General features: G+C 41.2%; 1 protein-coding gene across 7 annotated transcripts in view; it reads right to left on the bottom strand.

The window, feature by feature from the left end:
* FAM13A (family with sequence similarity 13 member A) overlaps positions 1-23,457 on the bottom strand; it is a 290,352-nt gene that overhangs the window by 99,567 nt on the left and 167,328 nt on the right. The window contains exon 1 of one of the 7 annotated variants that reach the window (XM_077476502.1): positions 13,685-13,885. The exons of the other annotated variants lie outside the window; for them this stretch is intronic. Within the exon in view, the coding sequence (XP_077332628.1) occupies positions 13,685-13,713 (29 nt within the window). The 5' untranslated portion in view covers positions 13,714-13,885. Of the gene's footprint in view, positions 1-13,684; positions 13,886-23,457 lie in introns of those variants that run through there. 7 annotated transcript variants of the gene reach the window in all.

Genomic DNA, 23,457 nt, shown 5'->3' on the forward strand with positions numbered 1-23,457 from the left:
AAAAAAAAAAAAGGCTTGACATTAAAATAAGCCTCATTACCACAGCACTAGTTCTCTGTACAGGGTTACCCAGCTATCCCATGTTTTTTGCTCATTTTATGCCCTTTGCTCATGTGAGAAAAAAATAAATATAAAATAAGTGATTACATGCTTACCATGCAATAGGGATTCTAACCTTATTCATTTATTTCTGTCTGTGCATACATAAACGGGTTGTTACCTCCTGTCTGTGCATACATTATTTATGCACAGACAGAAAGTACCAGGGCCTGCTACGTATTACAACACTGAGACGGATCAGTTGGTTATTGTAAAGGCAGTGTAGCATAGATAAGTCTGTGCCATCATGTGGAAACTATATTGCAGCCAGCATACATCACTATGAAATACATGATAAACTATCCAAAACATTAGAATATTCAAGAATTATGCAGAACTTGACTTCAAAAAAGGAGTTGGCTTCAGTATCAAAAATGATAAAATTTTAAATTTATTCTGCCACCGTTGAGAGGTTATATGATTTCAATTTATAAATACTGTACTGGTGACCCCACAACAAGGATAAAACTTTTTCGCAGAAGGGCGTTTAACAAGACTCGTGGTCACTCATTAAAATTAGAAGAAGAGAGGTTTAACATTAAACTACGTAGAGGGTTCTTTACTGTAAAAGTGGCAAGGATGGTGGTGGTCTCAGCTGGGAGCATCGATAGTTTAGAAAAACTATTAGATAGGCACCTGAGCAACCACAACATACAGGGATATACAATGTAATACTGACACACACATAGGTTGGACTCTGACTTGTGTCTTTTTTCAACCTCACCTACTATGTAACTATGTAAAGTTCCCTAATGGTACACAGGCGGCAAAACAAAAAAATAAAAATAAAAAAAAGCTTGGAGGTTCTAACCATTCCTTGCTCAGTAGAAATATATTTTCATGTCTAGGAATAAATAAATGGGAAACCAGTTCTGCTAAATGTTTCTTTAATCAAACGCTTATACAAATAAAGAAATACAGACTAACTGCATTAACAGAACGTGCCAGAAAAATGAAAAACTGTATGAGAAGCCTCATATGGGAGTGACCTTTCTCTGCAGGACATCCGTAAGGTTCAGCTTCACTGCCCTGTGCCTTTCTCTGACAAGAACTTTGCTCTGTAACAGATTCCATTAAAGTCAGTGCATTGCCGGATTTCATCAGCCACAGAAGCTGCATAATTCATGCGAGTCTGTAATTAAAAGGATAACTTGGCAACCTGGAAGGAGATGTCTGCTAATCATGAGTATGCAGTAATATGCCTAAGAGACACCGCTTGTCTGCTTGTGATATGTGCTAAAAAGAATAAAAAATAGCAATATATTGCCGCAGAACAGGGTTCACATAAGAGGGATCTCTTTAGACATTCAATGCATTTTAAATACTAAAGTTAGAGCCTATTGCCAGTGTGTAACTGTACCTTTTTTTTTTTTTTTTTTTTTTTTTTATTACCAAGACAGCACACATTCTATAAACGACTCCAGAGACAGGTAACAAAAACGGGGATAAAACACATATAAATACATAAATAAGGGGATAAAACACATTGAGAGCGACTTCAGGAACCTAATATGGAAAGTCTAGACTCTAGAGCAGGGGTGTCCAAACTTTTTTCAAAGAGGGCCAGATTTGATAAACTGAACATGCTCGAGGGCTGACCATTTTGCCTGACATTCTTTGAACCATTAAAATTCGGTCTAAGTGTGTTCGGCCGAGCACTAATACACTACCCAACAAGAATTCTCTTGCCTTTGTGGCTGTGTGTGGTGAAGAAATGAACTCAAGTGTATTTTTTGGATACACCGTATTTTTTGGCGTATAACACGCACCTTCACTTTAAGAGGGAAGCTTCAGGAAAAAAATTTTTTAATTTTAAATAAAGAACTGAAGCAAAATAAGGGTCAGTGCCCATCTGCAGACCCACAATTGCCAGGAACGCAGCGCCCACTTGTGCCAGGAACGCAGCGCCCACTTGTGCCAGGAACGCAGCGCCCACTTGTGCCAGGAATGCAGCGCCCACCATTGCTAGAAATGCAGCGCCCACCATTGCTAGAAATGCAGCGCCCACCATTGCCAGGAATGTACCCACCATTGCCACGAATGCAGCCCCACCATTGCTAGAAATTCACTCACCATTGCCAGGAATGCAGCCCCACCATTGCCAGGAATGCAGCCCCACCATTGCCAGGAATGCAGCCCCACCATTGCCACGAATGCAGCCCCACCATTGCCACGAATGCAGCCCCACCATTGCCACGAATGCAGCCCCACCATTGCCACGAATGCAGCCCCACCATTGCCACGAATGCAGCCCCACCATTGCCACGAATGCAGCCCCACCATTGCCACGAATGCAGCCCCACCATTGCCACGAATGCAGCCCCACCATTGCCACGAATGCAGCCACCATTGCCAGGAAAGCAGCCACCATTGCCAGGAAAGCAGCCACCATTGCCAGGAAAGCAGCCACCATTGCCAGGAAAGCAGCCACCATTGCCAGGAATGCAGCCACCATTGCCAGGAATGCAGCCACCATTGCCAGGAATGCAGCCACCATTGCCAGGAATTCACCCACCATTGCCAGGAATTCACCCACCATTGCCAGGAATTCACCCACCATTGCCAGGAATTCACCCACCATTGCCAGGAATTCACCCACCATTGCCAGGAATTCACCCACCATTGCCAGGAATGCAGCCACCATTGCCAGGAATGCAGCCACCATTGCCAGGAATGCAGCCACCATTGCCAGGAATGCAGCCACCATTGCCAGGAATGCAGCCACCATTGCCAGGAATTCACTCACCATTGCCAGGAATGCAGCCCCACAATTGCAATTGCCAGGAATGCAGGCACCATTACCATCAGTGCAGCCATGGAGGGCAGGACGAGCGCCAAAGACATCCTACAGAATTTCCTGTTTACACAACGGCCCCTTTAAGAGAAAGTCCCGCCTCCTCTGATGGACAGAACAGTCGTCCAATGGCAGAGATGGGACTTCCTATTACAGCTGCCATGTACACAGGAAATTCTCAGCCTGTGTGCACGGCACTCGTCCTGCCTCCTCCCTCCAAGGCAGCTGGACTATATATATCTTTTGTGACCCCGGCGCTGGGAGATCGCCGGGGGCCACAAAAGATGTATATGTTTAAATAACCAGGCGGGCCGTTTAAAACCGGACTGCGGGCCGCAATTGGCCCGCGGGCCGGACTTTGGACATGCCTGCTCTAGAGGAACAAAGGGAAAGGGGAGACATGATTGACACCTTTAACCACGTCCCTACCTGCCCATAGACGTAGGACGTCCGCAGGCATCATATGATGTCCTCGGCTTCCCGGCGGTATTGGTGGGGCATGCGCCCGCCGCATCACGGAGGAGGCAGTGGGCGTGCCCAGTGGGAGCGATGACCGCGGGGTGATCGCTTGTTACTGAGCAGGACCGTGGATCTGTGTAAACACACAGATCCATGTACTGTCGGGAGAGGAGACCGATCATGTGTTGCTTGTATATAGGGACACCGATCGATCTCCTCCCCAAGTCAGTCCCATCCCCCCACAGCTAGAATCACTCCCTAGGTAACACATTTAACCCCCTGATCGCCCCTAGTTTTAACTCTTTCCCTGCCAGTGACATTTATACAGTAATTAATGCATTTTATAGCTCTGATCGCTGTGTAAATGTGAATGGTTTCAAAATAGTGTCAAGTGACCGATAGGTCCGCCGCAATTTCAAAGTCACAATAAAAAAAAAAAATTTTTTTTTAAAAAAGCAGCATAAATCTATACCCTTTTTTGTAGGCTCTATAACTTTTGCACAAACCAATCAATATTGCATATTGACATTTTTTTTAACCAAAAACATGTAGAATACATATCGGCCTAAACTGAGAGAAAAAAAATAATTGGGGGGTGGGGGGAACAACAACTTCTCACTCTTTTGTTTATAGCGCAAAAAATAAATAAATATCCTCAGAAGTTATCAAATACCACCAAAAGAAAGCTCTATTTGCGGGGGAAAAAAAATAAAAAATTCATATGGGTACAGTGTTACATGACCTCGCAACTGTCATAGCGCTAAAAACTGAAAATTGGCCTGGGCAGGAACGGGATGAAAATGCCCTGTATTGAAGTGGTTAAATATATGGAGGAGGTGAATAAGGTTCAGTAGTGTTTTTTTCAACCAAAATCAAGAACACGGGACAGGACAGGAAGGTTTAAAACAAATCTTATAAAGTGTTATTTTACGGAAAGTGTAGTCTATGCTTAGAAATTGCTGCCATCACTTTTCTATATTTCTATGTTACAATACACACTACGATGAAAATATATTAAGGTTTATTTTCTGTAATAGGCTTAGATAATAGCAGGGATCATACATCAATAATGCAGCAACAAGAGAAGCCATCAGAACAGTTTTCAGTAGTCAAAATATTCTAAAGTTAGCCAAAATTTGGGTGGTTCAGCAGGAACCAGTGATCTAGTGACGGACTCCTCCCAACCGCGACTGTCAGTATATTTTCATTGAATCAGTATTTTGGCAGCAGATTAGTCCAGCTGCCAGAATATAAGTGCAGCATGAGGATTCCTCTATGCATCTAAAATATGTGGATGGCAAGCTGAATTCTAATGCTGGCCATACACAGCTTAAAGTGTTACTAAACCCAGTGATATGAATATAGTTCACCCCCCCCCCCCACACACACAGCTTATAAATCATCTTTTTACATTAAAATACTGCCACTATAAACCAGGGTTGATTTGATTTAAAACACTAGTAAAAAGGCTTGACTTAGATCAACTCAATTTAAAGCGGAGGTCCACCCTAAAATGGACCTTCCGCTCATCGGATTCCTCCCCCCCTCCGGCGCCACAATTGGCACCTTTCAGGGGGGAGGGGGGTGCAGTTACCTGGATAATCCAGGTAACTGCACCCACTTCCGGCTAGCTCTCTGCGGAAAGGGGCGTAATGTACCCGCCCCCTTCCGCAAGTGCCCCGCTGCCTGCTGGGAAACACACAGATCCCAGAGGCAGCGGGGACCGTCCTCATTGCGCAGCGCGGCTCGCGCATGCGCAGTAGGGAACCGGGAAATGAAGCCGAAAGGCTCCATTTCCTGATTCCCATACCCAAGATGGCGGCGGCAGCACTCGAGTGTCGATCTAGAGATCAGCTTCGGGTGCCGACATCACGGGCACGCTGGACAGGTAAGTGTCACTATTTTAAAAGTCAGCAGCTGCAGTATTTGTAGCTGCTGACTTTAAAAAAATAAAAAATAAAAAAAAAAAAAAAAACGTGGAGTCCCGGCGGACTCCCGCTTTAAATCATATTTTTTAAAAGAGCAACCATCATGTCTGTCCCGCAGCAGCTCCTCCTCTGACCTGCTGTTGACTCACCGACAGTCTCATCCATTTTAATGGGGCGGCAGCAGGTGAGCGGATGCCCGCTAACAGGCGCTGCCTTGATGGATCTCTTTAAATGTAAAAACGTATTCTTACTGGTAGTTAAAATCTTTAATATTTGCAAAGAAAATGAAGGTTTCCTATTTAGAATAATACGCTGTCAAGTTAGTAAAACAGCTATATCAGAACCGATTCAAATCATACAGTTTGTAGTGTACGTACATTTGCAAAACAATGGGATAAAGGAATATTACCAAAAATTTAAATATTGCAGCATATACAGCCTCATGCTCTTAAAGGCATCATCACTATGCTACAACTGCAGTGCAGCCCCATTCACCTAGGGGTATACTTCAAGGGCGCTGAATGCTTGTGGGAGGGAGAGGAGGAGGGGGAAATGGAGAAATCGGTTCCTTTATATGCAGCCACCCACTTGTGACCGGGCCCTGGTGTTCCGCTACCACGCTCGGAGGAAAGGGCCCTGTCCGGGGGTCAGGGGGGCCTTCAAGGTTTCTTGCATTGGAGCCCTGAAGGTTCAAGTTACGCCACTGGCAGGAGGGGAAGAATCTGTGCATACAGGATCAAACAGCCTTTCTATGCAATGCAGAGGATTAACCTTTTAAGTTCCACAGTGAGTATAACAAGCATGCATTACTGCATATACAGACTGATTTTACTATTGTGGGTTTAGGAACACATTAAGACTCTAGCTGCAGGTCTGTACTGAGGTACAGTAAACAAGTAGGAGCATGTGGAAATAAGTGAACAAAATGAATAAATGATAAAGTTTCTAAAAATAACCGAATGTCATTTAAATAAGTCCAAAGTTAATAGAAGTGCATAAAGTGTATCCCCCTTAAGAGACCACTCACCAAACAAGAAGAATCCTCAACTTTTCAGTCCAAGAGTCAAACAAGTAGACAGCCGCAAACACTGGTGATGTAAAAGTTCCAAGGGTGAAACGTTTGATGGGTACTTGGTAATATGGGAATACCACACTCCACAAACTGAAGGATGAAAGAAAACTCAGAAAAGACTTCCGCGGTTGCTGCTCATTTAGCGCACGTTCCACGGAGGCAGGAAATGGAGTCACTGGTTAAGCCGTTGGCTGGAAACTACGTTGACACGTTTCGCCCATTGACTTCTGTGGGGAAACGTACTTTGATATGCGAGTGCTTTGGAATACAAGCATTCTTCTGGAACGAATTATGCTCGTAATCCAAGGTACCACTATAGGAACCTTTTGGATACGGGGCTGGAGGAAGTAATAAAGAGCTACAAGAATGATGACATCACCATACTTGTGCTTCTTTGAGATCGACAAGTCCCTTGTGGTGGCAAGAGGAGACTCCTAGTCTCTCTACTCCTTGTTCGGCGAATAGATGAAAAGGCTGTGCAGGCAGAGCCAAAAGCATTTCTGGAACATTAATAGCTATTTTTTGTATTTGCAGGGTCTATAAGAAAGATAAAACATGGGCAAATGTGCACCTATTGCAGAGATGTACTGCATGTGTTTTTTTTTGAGCCTTGACAAACACTTCATTACAGGAGTGTTCAAATCCCAGGGCTTTGAATGAAACTAAAAATGCATCTCAGATGCAAGAAATCCCCTTGTGTATAAAGTCTAAGTGCCAAATGCTAAATGTTTTTCACTCCTGTGCCTATCACACACAAGACCGGTTTTCATTTTATCGGACTCAATGAACGCCCTCCCCCCACTAAGAAAATTAAAATAAAGCGTTTAATCCGCAATGAAATCAACATTTTCAAGTTAAAAACATTCTGATTACAATTTTTATTTTATTTTTTAAGATAAGCATTTCCAGCAAGAGTTGGTATAACAAACAGGAGTACAGACCCCCAATGGCTCTTTTGTGTTATACTGTAAAAGCAGTAACAATTTCTAGCCAAGCTATACAATATAAAAATAAACAATGCATTCTTCAAGAAAAATAGATAAAAAGAGAAACAGCACGCCATTGCATAGTAATATGAAAAGCACGTGCTCATTAGCATGTCAATTCGGAATTTGGCATCAGTCTATAACTAAGGCTATTGATTTTTGCTTATGCTGTACGACGTTCTAGAAACCTAGAACATTCCATAACATATGAGTAAATGCTACTTGTAGAAGACAAGCCTTCAGCCATATATTCATGTAGAAATGTGCATCATCTTCTGTATTGTTGAACTGCTGTTACATCACCTCCCATTGTAAGGGCAAAGTCTCACATGATTTCCTATATTTTCAAGGCAATTACATGTTATATCAAGCATTCCGCAAGTCATCTTTCCAAATGTTATATGACAGATTGAGACTTGTTAAGGTTTGTGCTCCTAACGTCTTGCCATTAGGAGAGTTCTCCCCAAAAGGCATTTCTAGCCCTAACTCTCTCCCTCAGCCCTGGTTCACACCAGTGCGGTTTTCAAGTTGTGCTACTCTGTGCGATTTCACGTGGAACCTGCTGATATCTGTGCAACTTCATTTAATAGATGTTAATGCAAGTCGCACAGAAATAGTGCACAGACCTTTTGTCAAAGTCACTACAACTTGAGTCGCAGCAATTTGAAAAAGGTTCCATTCCCACAAATGGGGTGTGACTTGTCATCCGACTTTGAACTGTTGAGTCGCATTGGTGTGAATCAGGACTCAGTCTTACGGTTCAGTTAGAACTGCTCATGTTTCTAGGTCCTTGTTGAGTTTACCCCCCTTTCTAGGGTTTTATGCTAGTACAGAAACAATTTGACCCTAAAAGTCTAACTTAATAGAAGGGAACTCTTCCAATCTTCTAGTGACCTGGGGGGCACCAAGTAATTCCCAGGGATTTTCTCCCACTTCCTGTTTGGCTATGGGACAGGAAGTGAAGGGAGAAATTGGCAATGTAAAAATACAATAGGTTTTAATCCTCCTTTACTTCATCCAAAATGAAAAAAAAAAAAAAGAAGGAAGAAGTTTTACCCATAGTTCTACTTTGACCATAAACACTCCAGGAAAACACATTTGTCTAGCAGATCTGATCGAACAACAGATGGAAATGGGCAGGTAGCCCATTTCCATCTGACAGTCCCATAGAGAACTGCGGGCTATGTCGATGTCCGCTCTGCATCAGCGGAGTGAGACACGGAACTGTCATCCACCAGCTCAGCAGAGAGATTCCCTGGTGAGCAGGTGGATCTATCAGCAGACTCAGTGTGAAAGGAGCCTTAGCCCCTGTACACACGGTCGGAGATTCTGCCAACCAAATCCGTCGGATTGTGTCCGACGGATTGTGTCCGAAACTGTTGCATACACACAGTTGGACTAAGTTGTCGAAAAGTCCGATCTTTCAGAACGTGATGACGTAATTTCCTTACGATGGGACTACATTCAGGCTAGTAGCCAATAGCTTTGATGTAGGAATTTGATCTGAGCATGCGTGGCACTTGGGCAGTATGTCCGATCAAACCAGTTGGTCGGGAAATATTTCCAACATTCTGTGAAAATTGGGTCCGACGGAGATTTGGACGGAATCAGTTCGATGCATACCACACACAGTCGGATTATCTGACGACACGGTCCGATAGGACACATTCCAACGGATTCTCCGACCGTGTGTACAAGGCTTTAAAGTGATTTTAAGGGTTCGATTTTTTTTTTTGATTTTTTTTTTAAATAAGAAACATATCATACGTGCCTCCACTGTGCAGCTCATTTTGTGGCCCCGAACACAGTCTTCTGGGGTCCCCCCCGACAGCCCCTCCGAAACATCAGATAACCCCCTAGGAGAAGTGCTCTCCCGGGGGGGCATAGACACGAATGCCAGACCCAGCCCTGCCCCCCGCGTCATTGGATTTGATTGACAGCAGCGGAGGCCAATGGCTGCGCTGCTATCAATCAACAGGGACCCTGTGGAGAGAAGGACAGCGCATCCCTGCCAAGGAGATGAAGGGAGTCAGTTAAGTAAAAACGGGGGGGGGGGGGCTTATCACTGCCAAGTGTTTTTTTTACCTTAATGCATAGGATGCATTAAGGTGAAAAAACACGAGGATTTACAACCCCTTTAAAGTAAATGTAAACCCCAAAACAAAAATATAATATAGTGTAGCTCACCAAATCTTAAATGAGGTGGCTGTATTTTCTTCTATTTTAGGCTATTTTTTCCACTAATTTCACCTGTCTTAGGGTGTCATTCTTCTGAATGGAGGATCAATGGACAGCAGCATTTTCAATCTGGAAAGAGGGTGGTTTTAAAACAGAACTTCACCCAAAAGGAAAAGTTTTGCTTGTTTACATCCTCCCCATTCCCACTTCCAGCCAGATCACTGAGGCAATCCGAGCAAAAGTTTGCCTAAACCCCCCCCCAGCCTTCTAGGACACATCACCTGTCCCGGGATCATTCACAAAAGAGCATCACGGCTCGCGCATGCCCAGTGAGAAAATGGCTGTGAAGCCACAAGTCTTCACTATCAGTTTCACCTGGAGCTGAAGCCGATTGAAGAATCTGCTCTGGTGACAACAACACTGGATACCTGAATAGGTAAGTGTCCTTATAGTAAAAGTCAGCAACTACAGTACTGTATTTGTAGCTGCTGGCTTCCATTTTTTTTTGGAGAGACTAAAGCTCCAAGATGGGTACACACACACACACACACACTTAAAATTGGGCCGGTATGAATAAGCACTACAGCTAGTGCGAAACATCAGCAATTTTTCCTTGTTCGCTCTGTTTTTGGAGCTGTGATGTGATTTTCCAATAAAAGAAAGTGGTCTTCTGAAGAGTGCAGCAGTCCAGAGCTAGCTTTTTGTCTGTAGCTCTCCCTGTTTGACAGAAGTCAATTGGTCCTGCTGGAAAACCTTGTTTGATCAGCCTCTTACAACCAATCAGCTGCTGTGCTGAACAGTATTTTGACAGCGAAGTGTCCTCACTGTCAGACTACAATAACCCAACAGGAATGGGCTGGGGGTTATTTCTGCATCCACCTCCCTTGCGTTGACAAAGGAATCAGTTTTTTTGGTTCAGGCATTGGTTCATTCAAATGGGCAGGGGCGGTCGAGGAGTGCGCACCAGCCCAAAGATGCGGCTTGCAGGACTTTTTTTCCCTTCCTGCAAGCGCACTGTCCCAGTGTGAAAGCACTCAGGCTTGCGCACTGGGGATGTGAGGCAGTTTTCAAGCTCTTTACAGGTGCCATTTTTAGCGCTAAAACACCTGAAAACTGCCTCAATGTGAAAGTAGCCAAAAGGGCTTGTTCACACAGGCAGCCGGAAGGGGCAGTAAAAGGCCCTTGGTTTTGCTGTGGTTTTATGTCCGGATTGCTCACCTAAACTAGGGCATGTAGCCATTCAAGCTATACACATGCAGTGGCTAAAAGTAATTGGCATGTCTCATTTGCTGAAGTGGTACCACTGCTGAACACAACCCATTCAAAGAAAAAGAGCTGCAACTTGGTGGGTCAGCATTTTGAGGGTTAAAAAAAAAAAAAGAGTGAGGAGGTAACATTTTACCTCTTTAATGCCCGTCAAGTGCCTTTTGAAAAGTTATTTCCTGCAGATCGCTTTCCAAAGGGGCAGCAGTAATCAACCTTACAGCAAGTTTTTTTTTCCCCTTCTGGTTATAAATGAATACAAGCTGAAAAACGTAAGCACCCCATGTTACATTTACCTCAACCCTCAAATAACCACTTTTGCTGGGCAGCTTGTTTGTTAAATTAAGCTGAAAGACAGACTTACTGGCCGGATTACTAGGTAAAAATAAAAGCAGCAAAGCCTGAAAAAAAAAAAAAGAAAAAGAAAAGAAAAACTAAAAACGCAGCCACCACATCCAAGAACTGGTAGGCTGCAACATATTACATTTTTGTTTTTGGGTTTAGCTACGCGTTAATTGAACTAAATGATGTGATTTCTAAAAAGGTACCAAAGCTTATTTCACTGCAAAGAGGGCAAATACATAAAGCGTTTGTTACCCCAAAACTTCATATTCCTGATATATACCTGCTGTACCTTGTACTTTTATGAGAAAGTATACTGTTCTCTTTGTATTGCTTCCTTTATGGGAATTCCCTGGTGTTCCAGACAGTCCTTCTGCTATCCTATTAAGAACTGACCACATTAAAGCAGGAGAGCACACTGTGGTCAGTTCTCAAGCTGTGCTGGGAACTCTGAATGCTCTCCTCCAATGATAAGACTTGCCCTTCTAATGACATATTCGGCGACCCATCGCAGTTTGCTACGGAAGTGACGTTCTGTCGCCGCCATCTTAGTAATCACCACACTCGTCTGCAGTAAGGATACGCTAAGAAGAGGGAAAGTGGACATGTTACACCCTCCGGAGTTTTGTATTTTACATGCATTTAGAACAGTAAAGTGAGTTTATATAGTGAAATATAGGACTTACAACTCCGTCTGTCTACTTAGACCTTGAATTTTAAAAGCAGCGGCAACCCTGCTCATCTCACAGGTTTGATAATCCGACACAAGTTCGCTTCCTTTAAAATTCAATATCTAAGCAGTCAGATGGAGTTCCAAGTCCTGTATTTCACGATATAAAAATTCACTTTACTGTTATAAATAAGTCCAAAATTATGTCCTCTTTCCCCCTTCTTAGTGTATCCTTACTGTGGAGGCGTGGGAGTGTAGCAAGATGGCGGCGATGGAACGTCACTTACGTCGCCGCATATGTCGTTACACCCCGACATGTCCCTCCTGCACAGTTATTACCTGGGAAGCTCAGTGTGCTGCTGCTTCACGTCCCCCAGCTCTTTTGCAGCTGAAAACGGAGGGAATGTGATCACACACACAATAATTTATTTAATAAATATACATACATACATATCTAATCTCACCATCTCATATATATATATATATATATATATATATATATATAAAAAATGTATCTCTCGCTATCTAATAGATGGATAGCTCTATATATACACACATCGCTATATCTATCTAGGTGATCATTTACAACCACTTTAAAGTACTTGGGATGCTTGTATTTCTAAATTTTGAAAACTATGTTCAATTTTTTTATGGCGACATTATGCATATTTGTTTGTGCAGCTCAGTGACATAAAAGACCAATTTTAGTGTATTTTTAGTCCAAAGAAGGAGAGTACGTACTGAATGCACTGTACTCTACCCATCAATATTCTGTCCATTCACAGATACATACAGTATATATTTAGTATACATGTGGGTCATCATGGTACCCACCTCCAAAAAAAAATTGGATGTTTGTTTCATCCCATTAGCCAATTATGATATCAGGTAAAAAGGTGATCATGTGTTAATAAATGACAGCCTAGCAGAACATATGCCATTATCAGCATTGGCAGCCTTGTATCCTGGTCTGCCAGCTGGCAGGTTAAATGCAGGGGGCGTTAACTGGCATCAGCAGTCATTTCTTATTTCACATGCACAGCAATTCTGCTGCAGAACCGATACGGCACAAAGTAGGTGATAAAAAAAAAAAAAAAAAAAGGTGAAGTCAGGGAATCAACAATTCTGAAAACCTCCTTAAAAAAGGCAGCTATGATAAGTTGTCTCATCAGATTCCCAAGTATGACCCAGCAAATTGTTTACCAGTTTGTAAAGCAAGGTCTCCCACAAGAAGTGCTACGTGTGGAAGATCAGCCAGGCGAGTGCAGAGTGCTACTGTAAGGAATGATCTCCCACCCATGGCTGGCTTTGATCTCCCAAGTCTTACTGTCTGACAGGAAGTAAACAAGATGGAAAGGGAGTCAGCAAAGGGTAGGCAGGGGCACTGCAGTCTGATCGGGGGAGCCCCCTTGCACCTGCCTGCGCTGTCACACCACAATCAGCAATGCATGGCTGCCATAGGATGAAGCAATAAAGTGGCAGAAACTGCACAAAATCGCAGTGCGCTTAGGAGACCCAGAATCTACTGGCTGGAATCAATCTTTTATTCGTGTCACCAAGGATCTGGGCATTATTTTATTTGTTTTAGAATAAAAACACGAGTGATGGTTTAAAATGAAATTGCATAATCGCATAGCGATTCTAATGAATCATGGTAGGCATGATTCAGGAGTGGCATGCATCCTAGGAAAACACATCTGTATGTAAACAACACAAATCAAGGAGTGTCCCCTTTATAAGAAACACAATACAAAAGATGGCAAGGCAATAGAAGAGCCTAGAAGAACAGTCATCGATGCCTTAGAAAGAACACACATGGGCTGTGCTGCATTGCATTGGGATAGAAGGCACACACAGAAGGGCTGCCATACACTGACACACACATACATCTACCTTTGCAGAGACATGAGTTCACAGGCCATCCCACTCCGAAGAGCCCTTCGCACTGCACTCTGCCTGCCTTCCCCTCCTGCAGGGTGAGGGCGGAAGAAGAAATGGAATCCAACTTCTTTATGACAAGAGCTCCTCTTATCTGCTGGATTGCTGCCGCTGCCGCCGCTGTCCTCTGCCCTCAGCCCCGCCCCTCCGCATATACAGTCGGATCAGGAAATCGAATTGTCACTAGAGCTACTCCGTTGCTAGTCCCGCCTTCCTTGTAATGCGACTCCGCTTAGAGATTTCACGCAGTGAGCTGTCAATCACGGCCGAGCGTCCAATAGCAGCTGGTCTAGGAGCTTCCTTGTGAATAAGGCGGATCCCTAGTGAGCAGACACAAGGTAGTCCTGGATACAGGCCTAGTACTGGCGTATAGCGCGGTGACTAGGTTCTTCTAGGCACGTAGTGTACGGCTCAAAGGTACACACAGCTACGTACGTCTGTCAGGCCTGACAGCTGCCCTTCACGTGTTCTATCCATCAAACTAATGAGCCATTTTACAAGAGGACAACACATTGTTTACATCCAATGTTAAAAGGCCTTCTTTTTAACCCCTTGCCACCCAGGACAATTCTGACATTTCTCTCCTACTTGTAAACAGAATTAGTTTTTTGGCGAGAACATTTCTTAGAACCCCCAAACAGTATAAAAACGATATATATATATATATATATATATATATATATATATATATATATATATATATATATATATATACATATACATATACATATACACACACACACACACATATCTCGCTATCTATATACACACACATATCTCTCTTTCTCCATCTAAAAATATATATATATATATATATATACACATACATACATATATATATATATATATATATATATATATATACATATACACACACACACACACACACATTATATATACACACACACATATATATACACACACCTCTCTCTATAGATAATGTATATTCTCTATTTTCTCATATTCATAAATTATATATATATATATATATATATATATATATATATATATATATATATATATATATATATATATATATATATATATATATATATATATATATATATATACACACACACACACATACACACACTTTCTAATATATATATATATATATATATATTCTCTATCTTTAACCACTTCACCCCCTTCCTGCCCAGGCCAATTTTCAGCGCTGTCATACTCGTGGACAGTACACACGATCCGATTATCGTACGAAAACAGTCATCCAAGGAAAGATCGTAAGATTTTCGGATCGTGTGTACACTACTTTCGACAGCCGATCATGACCGTTCATCCGATATTATTCGATCGGACACGCACTGTAATTTTCCTCGTACGATCCCAGATCGTACGATTTTCGTTTAGTCAGTATAGTTGTCGTCCGAAAATACAATACAAATACATTATAACACATGACATCACTTCCAGTTTTTTTTCTATCGTACGAGAATTTTCGTGACTTTATTTAGCTATTCAATTTCTACTTGAGATTATTAACCGTAAACGGTCGTACGATATTCGGATCGCGTGTACGGGGCATTAGAATGACAAATGCGTGGGTCATGCAACACTGTACCCAAACTAAGTTCTTACCTTTTGTGTTTTAAGACAGAGCTTTCTTTTTGGTGGTATTTAATCACCACTGGGATTTTCTATTTTTTGCTGAATAAAAAAATATACTGAAAAAAAAAAGCCTCCCCTCTAAGTTTTTCTTTGTTTCTAAGGGGAGGAGATAAACACGCTGACATACATTAGATGCTGGTAAAAGCAGTCAGACCAAAAAAAAAAAAAAAAACTGCGCAATCAAAATTAGAATAAAAAATTTAAAAAACGCTAACAGTGAAAAATATTAGGTGCAAAATGCATCCCCAAAAAGTTAAAATACACATCAAAATGGATATTCAAATTAATAAACAAAAATTATAAGTCCCAAAGAAAAAAAAAAAAAAAAAGACAGTGTCCACGCAATCGTGAAATCACAGTAATCCAATTGCATATGGGATCTGCTTCCACCACCCTGATAAGATGGACTCTTACCAAATAGTTAGTACTCTATCACAGAGTCATAAACGCCCATGTAGTGATATGTAAGGCAGCCTGTCATCCAGCCACAAGAATCAAAGATATGGCAGCTTCAATAGTAGATGTGCAAAGACTGACTCCCATCATGGATCCTTTTCAGATCCAATCTGCTCAGGATTAGGGATGAGCTCCGGCGTGTTCGCACAGCTCACGTGCAGAGCCCGCCAGGAAGTCGGCACTGCACTGCGCTAATCACAAGCAGTGAGACAGCTCGTTCTTATTTTGCTATAGGGAGGGCGGGATGTGGTTAGGCAGAGGCCCTACAGAATAAAATGGTGGGTTTGGCCATTATTTTTTTATGTCCCACAGTATTTGCGCAGTGTTTTTTTTTAAAGCCGTTAAAAAAAAAATAATAATAATAGTAATAATAATAATAGTAGTAGTAGATCTTAACCACTTGAAGACCAGGCATTTTCGGGCACTTTTTGTATACATGTGAAAATCAGTTTTGTTTTTTTTTTTACTAGAAAATTACTTAGGAACCAAAAACATAATTTTTGAAACCAGAGGCCCCAGAGAATAAATTGGTTGGTTTTGCAATTTTTTATGTCACATAGTATTTGCACAGCAGTTTTTTAAAACAATTTTTTGGAAAAAATACACTGAGTTTGAATGCTAAAAAAATAAAAAAACAATAGATAACCCAATTTTTGTAAAATATAAAAGATGATGTCTTGCTAAGTAAATAGATACCAAACATGTCATGCTTTAAATATGCGCATGCCCACAAAGTGGTGACAAACTACATCAATTTTACTATCCATGGGTGACGCTTTAAAAGCCTTTACAGGTTAAAAATGTATATCTAAAGAGAAGGTCTAGTGTTAGAATTAAGCTGGATACATACTATATAATTTTCTTAAGATTTAGAAAAAACGTACTTATTTTCAAAATTTTATAACAGAAAAAGAATTTTTTTTTTTTTTTAATTTTGGGTGTTTTTTTTATTTGTTCAGCAAAAATGAAAAACCCCAGTGGTGATCAAATACCAAAAGAATGTTGGAACAGGAAGAGGCCATCCCCAAACTGCTCCCACAAAGTTGGGGAGCACAATATTGTCCAAAATGTATTGGTATGCTGACGCCTGAACCACTTGCCGGACAGCCACAGTACATATACTGCGGCAGGGCAGCTCTATTGCACAAAACAACATACCTGTAAGGAGGAGCTGATGCGGGTGCCCGGAGGACCCAATGTCTGCTTCACAGGGAGTCAGAACGGGGATCTGTATGTAAACAAGGTGGATCCCTGTTCTGAGATATGGTTTTCCGAGTGAGCGATCTCTGTGTTGTCCCAGTGAGCCCATCACCCACACAGTTAGAACACACCCAGGAAACACACAGTTAACCCCTTGATAAGCCCCTAGTGTTAACACCTTCCCTGCCAGTGTCATTCATACATTGATCAGTGCATTTTTTTTAGCTCTGTTCACTGTAATAATGTCACTGGTCCCCAAAAAGTGTCACCAAACGTCAGATTTGTCTGCCGCAATGTTGCAGTCCAGCTAAAAATTGCAGATGGCTGCCATTACCACAAAAAAATTAAAATAAAATGTCCATAAACCTATCCCATAGTTTGTAGATGCAATAACTTTTGCGCAAACCAATCCATACGCTTATTGTCTAAATTGATGAAGAAATTCGTTTTTGTAAATATATTTTTTTGGATATGTATTATAGCAGAATGTAATTTTTTATTTTTTTTTTACAAAATTGTCAGCTTTGTTTATAGCGCAAAAAGTAAAAAACAAACACAGCGGTGATCAAATACCACCAAAATAAAGCTCTATTTGTGTGAAAAAAGTACATTAAATTTAGTTTGGGTACAGCGTCGCATGTCTACGCAATTATCAGTTAAAGCGACGCAGTGCCATAATGCTTGGTCATCAAGGGGCCAAATCCTTCCAGGGCTTGTATATCTTTCTATATTATTTGTACCTATAGGTAAGCCTATAACAAGGTTTACCTATTGGTACTGTAAATAGCATCTAAACATGTACCGTTTAGGAGATATTTAGTGTATACTGTTCGATGATGTCATCAGTGCATGCGCTCTGAAGGAACGGCCGCCCATGCCGTTTCTTCATAAGTGTGTGCCGTGACCAGCAGCTCCCATGCCCATGCATGGCAGTGACGTCACGCGGCTCTGGCCAGTCACACAGCCTGAGTCCGCGGCCTCGGAAAGAAGACGGGCGAAGATGGATGCGGCCTCCAGCTGGGACCACACACGCTTCGTTTGCAGGCAACTGTCATATAATGTGCTAGTATGAGATGCATACTAGCACATTCTGCCTTTACTTTATCAGGGAAGAAAAAAAAAAAAAAGAAAAACCCTGTTTACTTTATCTTAAAAAGAGTTCCCGTCACTGGAACTAAGCCCAACCCCTGAATAACAACCCCACACCATAATCCCCTCTCCATCAAATGATTTGGACCAGTGCACAAAACAATAAAATAAAATAAATAAACATACAGTGTGCATGAGGCCTTATATTAACGTGCAAGTGCTAAAATAAGAACACATACAGTGCACAAGTATTGTGATATAACCTGATAACTACACCTGTTTATAGTGGCAAACTATTCATAAAAATAAAAACTGTAAAAACAAATACATGACAAAAAATTCTCAATAATTGGCCATCAGGCTGGAAAGTCTTTCTTCAAAACAAGACATGCATATCATATACTGTATAATCTTTACCGAGTATATATGCATAAAAGTGTCCAATATTTCCAAATCCAAAACAAGACTGTGTCCAATCTTTCCATCACTGTAAGCCACATAGATTTGTTTTTGTGCGTATATGTTGACACTGGTACACAGGTGGAATGAATAGGCGTTATCACAGTAGTTATTTGCACTGTATATGTTATCACGCGTTTACTTTAGCATTTACAATATTAGTGGATAGTAGCAGAGCGGCACTTATTTACTTCTGCATTGATTTGTAGCGTGAGAACACATGATCGTGTCAGCTGGCTGCACTAATATCCATACATAGGTTACAGGTAGCGCAAGAGTATTACACATATTCATTACTGTGCTAAGAAGGTGCATTGGGACGCCAGATTCGGAAAACATATGTAATGCAGCACGATGGTGTAAATGGGGCCTAAAATTTGCCAGGTTTTATATTTTTGCACGTGACCTCGCTGTCCCCATGGCACCCATAAAAATGAATAGAATAATAAGGGATGGAGTTGTCAGCAGTACAGGAAGGCATGAAACAAAAATTTTCCCCATCTCTTTGGGGAGATTTCTTCTTACTTCCTGCTGTGTCAGAACAGGAAGTTAAAGCAAATCTCCCCTACACAAAGACAGCGTAAAATATATCAATAAATAAAAAAGGTATTAGCCATTCCGTATTCTATCAAAATAAAAAGTTGTAGCTTTAAAATACAGTCCATGGACTGTATTTTAAAGCCACAACTTTTTATTTTGATAGTTTAGGGAATGGCTAATCCCTTTTTATTTTATTTTTATTTTTTAGTATAGTGGCAGTATATTTAGTAGCTTTGCAGCGCTACAATATGTTTCGTAAGATTTGTTGGCTATTCAATGGAAAATCAAGTGCGCTGTTCCAGGAAACGGACTAGTGTTCTGTGTGGCTACAAGGAATGACATCTACTGCCTAGCCATTGGTATTTCTGAGTGGGTTTGTGAAACAGGCCTCCGATTCTTGAAGAGCCTGTGTTTCCAATCTTCTTACTGACACTTCATTCCAGAGAGGCCACAGCCTCAGGCCAGACATGCCAACATTTATACAGCTCTGTGTCATGTTCCAAGAGCAAAACAGCTCAGGAACAGATCATGACGCTACATAATCCTGATGTAACGCGTCCTCCTTATTACTCCGTCTACTAGCATGTGTATTTCGGGAACTGGACAGGCTCCACTTACAGGCAGCTTCTTAAAATTGCAGCTGTGACATTTTGTTTGCGCTAATAATGAGGGAATGTGTCGGTTGGCCTGTTTGTTCCAGTAATGGTGGGATTATGTGCAATGCCATGATAGTCCCATAGTCTACAATGGAATCATACTTCTAAAAGCAGCTATCGTTTGAGACACGATACAGTGTTTTGATTTTGTGAGCCATCAACGTTCACAGATACGCAATATATAAGAAGACTGTTCTTCTGCAATTAAAAAATATGGAGGTATGCAATGATGACCTTTTTCTTAACCGCTTGCTTACTGGGCACTTTTACCCCCTCCCCTTGGGCCAATTTTGAGCTTTCATTGCTCTCACACTTTAAATGACAATTGCGCGCTCATGCAACACCGCACCTAGATTTTTAGCCATTTTCACACAAATAAAGCTCTTTTCATGGTATTTAATCACCACTGTTTTTTTTTTTTTTGCTATAACAAAAAAAAATAAAATAAAAAAATAAAGAAGTTTTTTGATGTTTTGTTATAAAATGTTGCAAACAGGTAATTATTCTCCTTCATTGATGGGCACCGATGAGGCGGCACTGGTGGACACTGACGGGTACAGAGAGGTGGCACTGATAATGAGGCACCGATTAGCGGCACTGGTGATCACTAAGGGGGCCAATGTCCCTGTAACAGAAGCCAGTTGATGGCATTCATTTCTTAATATAATAGATAATGTGGCGCTTACTCAATGTATAATGTGATAAATCTTTAAAACACATTGTAAATACAAACAAATAAATATAATAATTAACGTGCAGCTATATAAACAACAAATTATGTCTTTTTCACACACCATAAAGTGCAATAATTCCAAAGTGACAATGCAGTAAATCAATGTGATAAACGTGCTTAAGCTCAAAATTCACAAATAAAATGCTTGTGCAAAAATAAAATCCAATCAATCCAAATGGTTCAACTATCCGAAGTGCGCTAGTGGTTTTCCCCAGCCTCTCACCTTAGACAAATACCCCTACACGTCTAGTAAAGCCTTTACTATTATTACTACAATAATAGTGCACTGGGGTTGTAAAAAGGTGCAAGGTTTATTTTATCTTCATGCATTCTACGCATGATGGTAATAAAAACCTTCTGTGTGCAGTTGCACCCCCCTCCCCCCCCAATACTTACCTGAGCCCAATCTCGATCCAAAAATGTGCAGGCGAGCATCAGCCCTCCCAGGTCTCTTCTTCCTCATTGGCTGAGAGAACAGCAGGAGCCAGCGTGTTCTGGAGCAGCAGCGTTTTGGCAGAAAAAATAACGCTGACAGCTCCTAAACTCTACTAAACTATCCTAAACTTTGCTAACCACTGCTGCTCAGTATTTAGCAGTTTTTTTTTTTGTGACACTGTGGGTGCACAAACACCGCAGGAGCGCGCCCACAGGTCCCTTGGACTTTATGTCTGCTGACGACCTGCGATCGCGGTACACAGCTGCAAAACGGGGATCTGCCTATGTAAATATGGCGCATCCCCAATCTGATAGGAGACATCATGGAGATCTGCTGTTCCCAGTGATCGGGAACAGCGTCATCTCTGTTGTCCAAACCCAGCCGCCACACAGTTAACCCCTTGTTCGCTCCCTAGTGTTAACCCCTTCACTGCCATTTATACATTGGTCAGTGTATTATTTTAGAATGATAATGTCACTGGCCCCCAAAAAGTGTCACTAAAGCCCTGTGCACAGTTTTTCTTCTGAGCCTTTCCTTCAGATTTACCAAAACCATATAATATGAGGTCAAACCTTAGGAGTTTCAATTTGTATGCAATCAGGCCGGCCCTTCCACTACATGGTTTTGGTAAATCTGAAGGAAAAACTCAGCAGAAAAACTGATCGTGTGTATGGGGCTTTAGGGTCAGATTTGTCCGCCGCAATGTCGCAGTCCCGCTAAAAAAATCCCAGATCCCCGCCATTACCAGTAAAAACATAAATAAAAGTTAATGAAGCTTTCCCATAGTTTGTAGACGCAATAACTTTTGTGCAAACCAATCAATATACAGGTATTGCGATTTTTTTTTACCAAAAATATGTAGAAGAATATATATTGACCTAAATTGATGAATATAAAATATATATTTTTTTTTTGGATATGCATTATAGCAGAAAGTAAAAAATATTGTTTTGTTTTTTTCAAATTGTAATTTTTTTTGTTTATAGGGCAAAAAATAAAAAGCGCAGAGGTAATCAAATACCACCAAAAGAAAGCTCTATTTATGGGAAAAAAGGACATATTTTTGTTTGGGTACGTCGTCGCACGACTGCGCAATTGACGCAGTGCCCTAAAACAAAAATGGCCTGGTCATTAAGTTAGTAAACCTTATGGGGCTGAAGTGGTTAAGGAGCAGACAGACATAAATGCTGCGTCCTGGGTTTAGTAACACTTTAAAGTAGTGCAGTGCTAAATAGAAAAAAAATGCCCCGGTCATGAAGGAGGTAAAACCTTCCAGTGGTAAAGTGGTTTTACTGCTACCTAGCACAGAAAATAGGTTTCCAACAAACACAGACTACAATCAAAATACATTTTATTTATAGGCAAAGGCCATCACTCGATAAAAAAAAAAAAAAAAAAAAAAAAAAAAAAGAAAGAAAGAAAGAAAAGGGTTGTTTTGCCATTTTTATCACTGCCTAATGTCTTGTCACAGGTGGCACCTGTCACAGAGAGTGGAAATACCCGAGTGAAGTTCTATGCCTTCACTATAGCATAGCTCCCAAATGTCCTTCATTTTGAGGGACTGTCCCTCTTTTGAGACCAAATCTCTCAGTCCCTTGTTGAACAGCCTCAGCTATCCCTCATTTTGGTCTAATGTGTAGATCTCTATATAAAATATATTATTTCACTACCAAAAATGTTATGCTGCACTAAACCTTTGTCTGTTTTTATATTACTGCATTATTTTGAAAAGCCATGACTTACATATATGGCGGCAGAGCGGCTCTTCTGCACTGGATCACATACCTAGTACGTGATCAACGCTTCCGGGTAGCGGCGATCACGTGCCCCACAGACAGAGCTCTGTATAGTAATAGGTGATCTTACTGTTTTTTCATTCCCTGCTAAGCTAACAAGATCCCTTAGTAAAATCAACACACATCAACACTTCCTGGGCACATGGTTAGGCCTTTGATTGCCCCAGATGTTAACCCCTTCCTACCAATTGTCATCAGCATTAGCATGGATCCCTGCATTAGTGTCACTGGTGAGGTCAGTGGCAGTCAGTTCCCACTCAGCGTCAGATTGCCTGCCGCACTATCACAGTCCTGCTATAAGTCACTGATCGCCACCATTAATAGTATAAAAAAAAATTCATGCAAACCAATTAATATACACTTATTGGGATTTTTTATTTTTTGTTACCAGCAGAACAAATTTTGGCCTAAATTTATTAAGAAATTTGATTCTTCGCATTTTTTTTATTGGATACGTTTTAATTTGTGGGATTTTTTTCAACATTTTTGGTCTTTTTTTCCTTTATATAATAAAAATGAAAAAACTAAGTGGTGATCAAATACTACCAAAAAAAAAAAAAAGCCCTATTTGTGTGAAAAAATTATCATTTCATTTGGGTACAGTGTTGCATAACCAAGTAATTGTCAAAGTAGTGAAGTGCTACATACCAAAAAATGCCCACAGGTCAGGTGAATAAAGGAAATAAAGGGGTCAGAAAAGCACCTGTGTGGTTCAGCCAATCATATTAGATCTTTGT

Source organism: Lithobates pipiens, unplaced genomic scaffold, assembly GCF_037356315.1.
Source record: "Lithobates pipiens isolate NorthernLeopardFrog02 unplaced genomic scaffold, aLitPip1_a1.2 Scaffold_13, whole genome shotgun sequence".
Taxonomy (NCBI): Eukaryota; Metazoa; Chordata; class Amphibia; order Anura; family Ranidae; genus Lithobates; species Lithobates pipiens.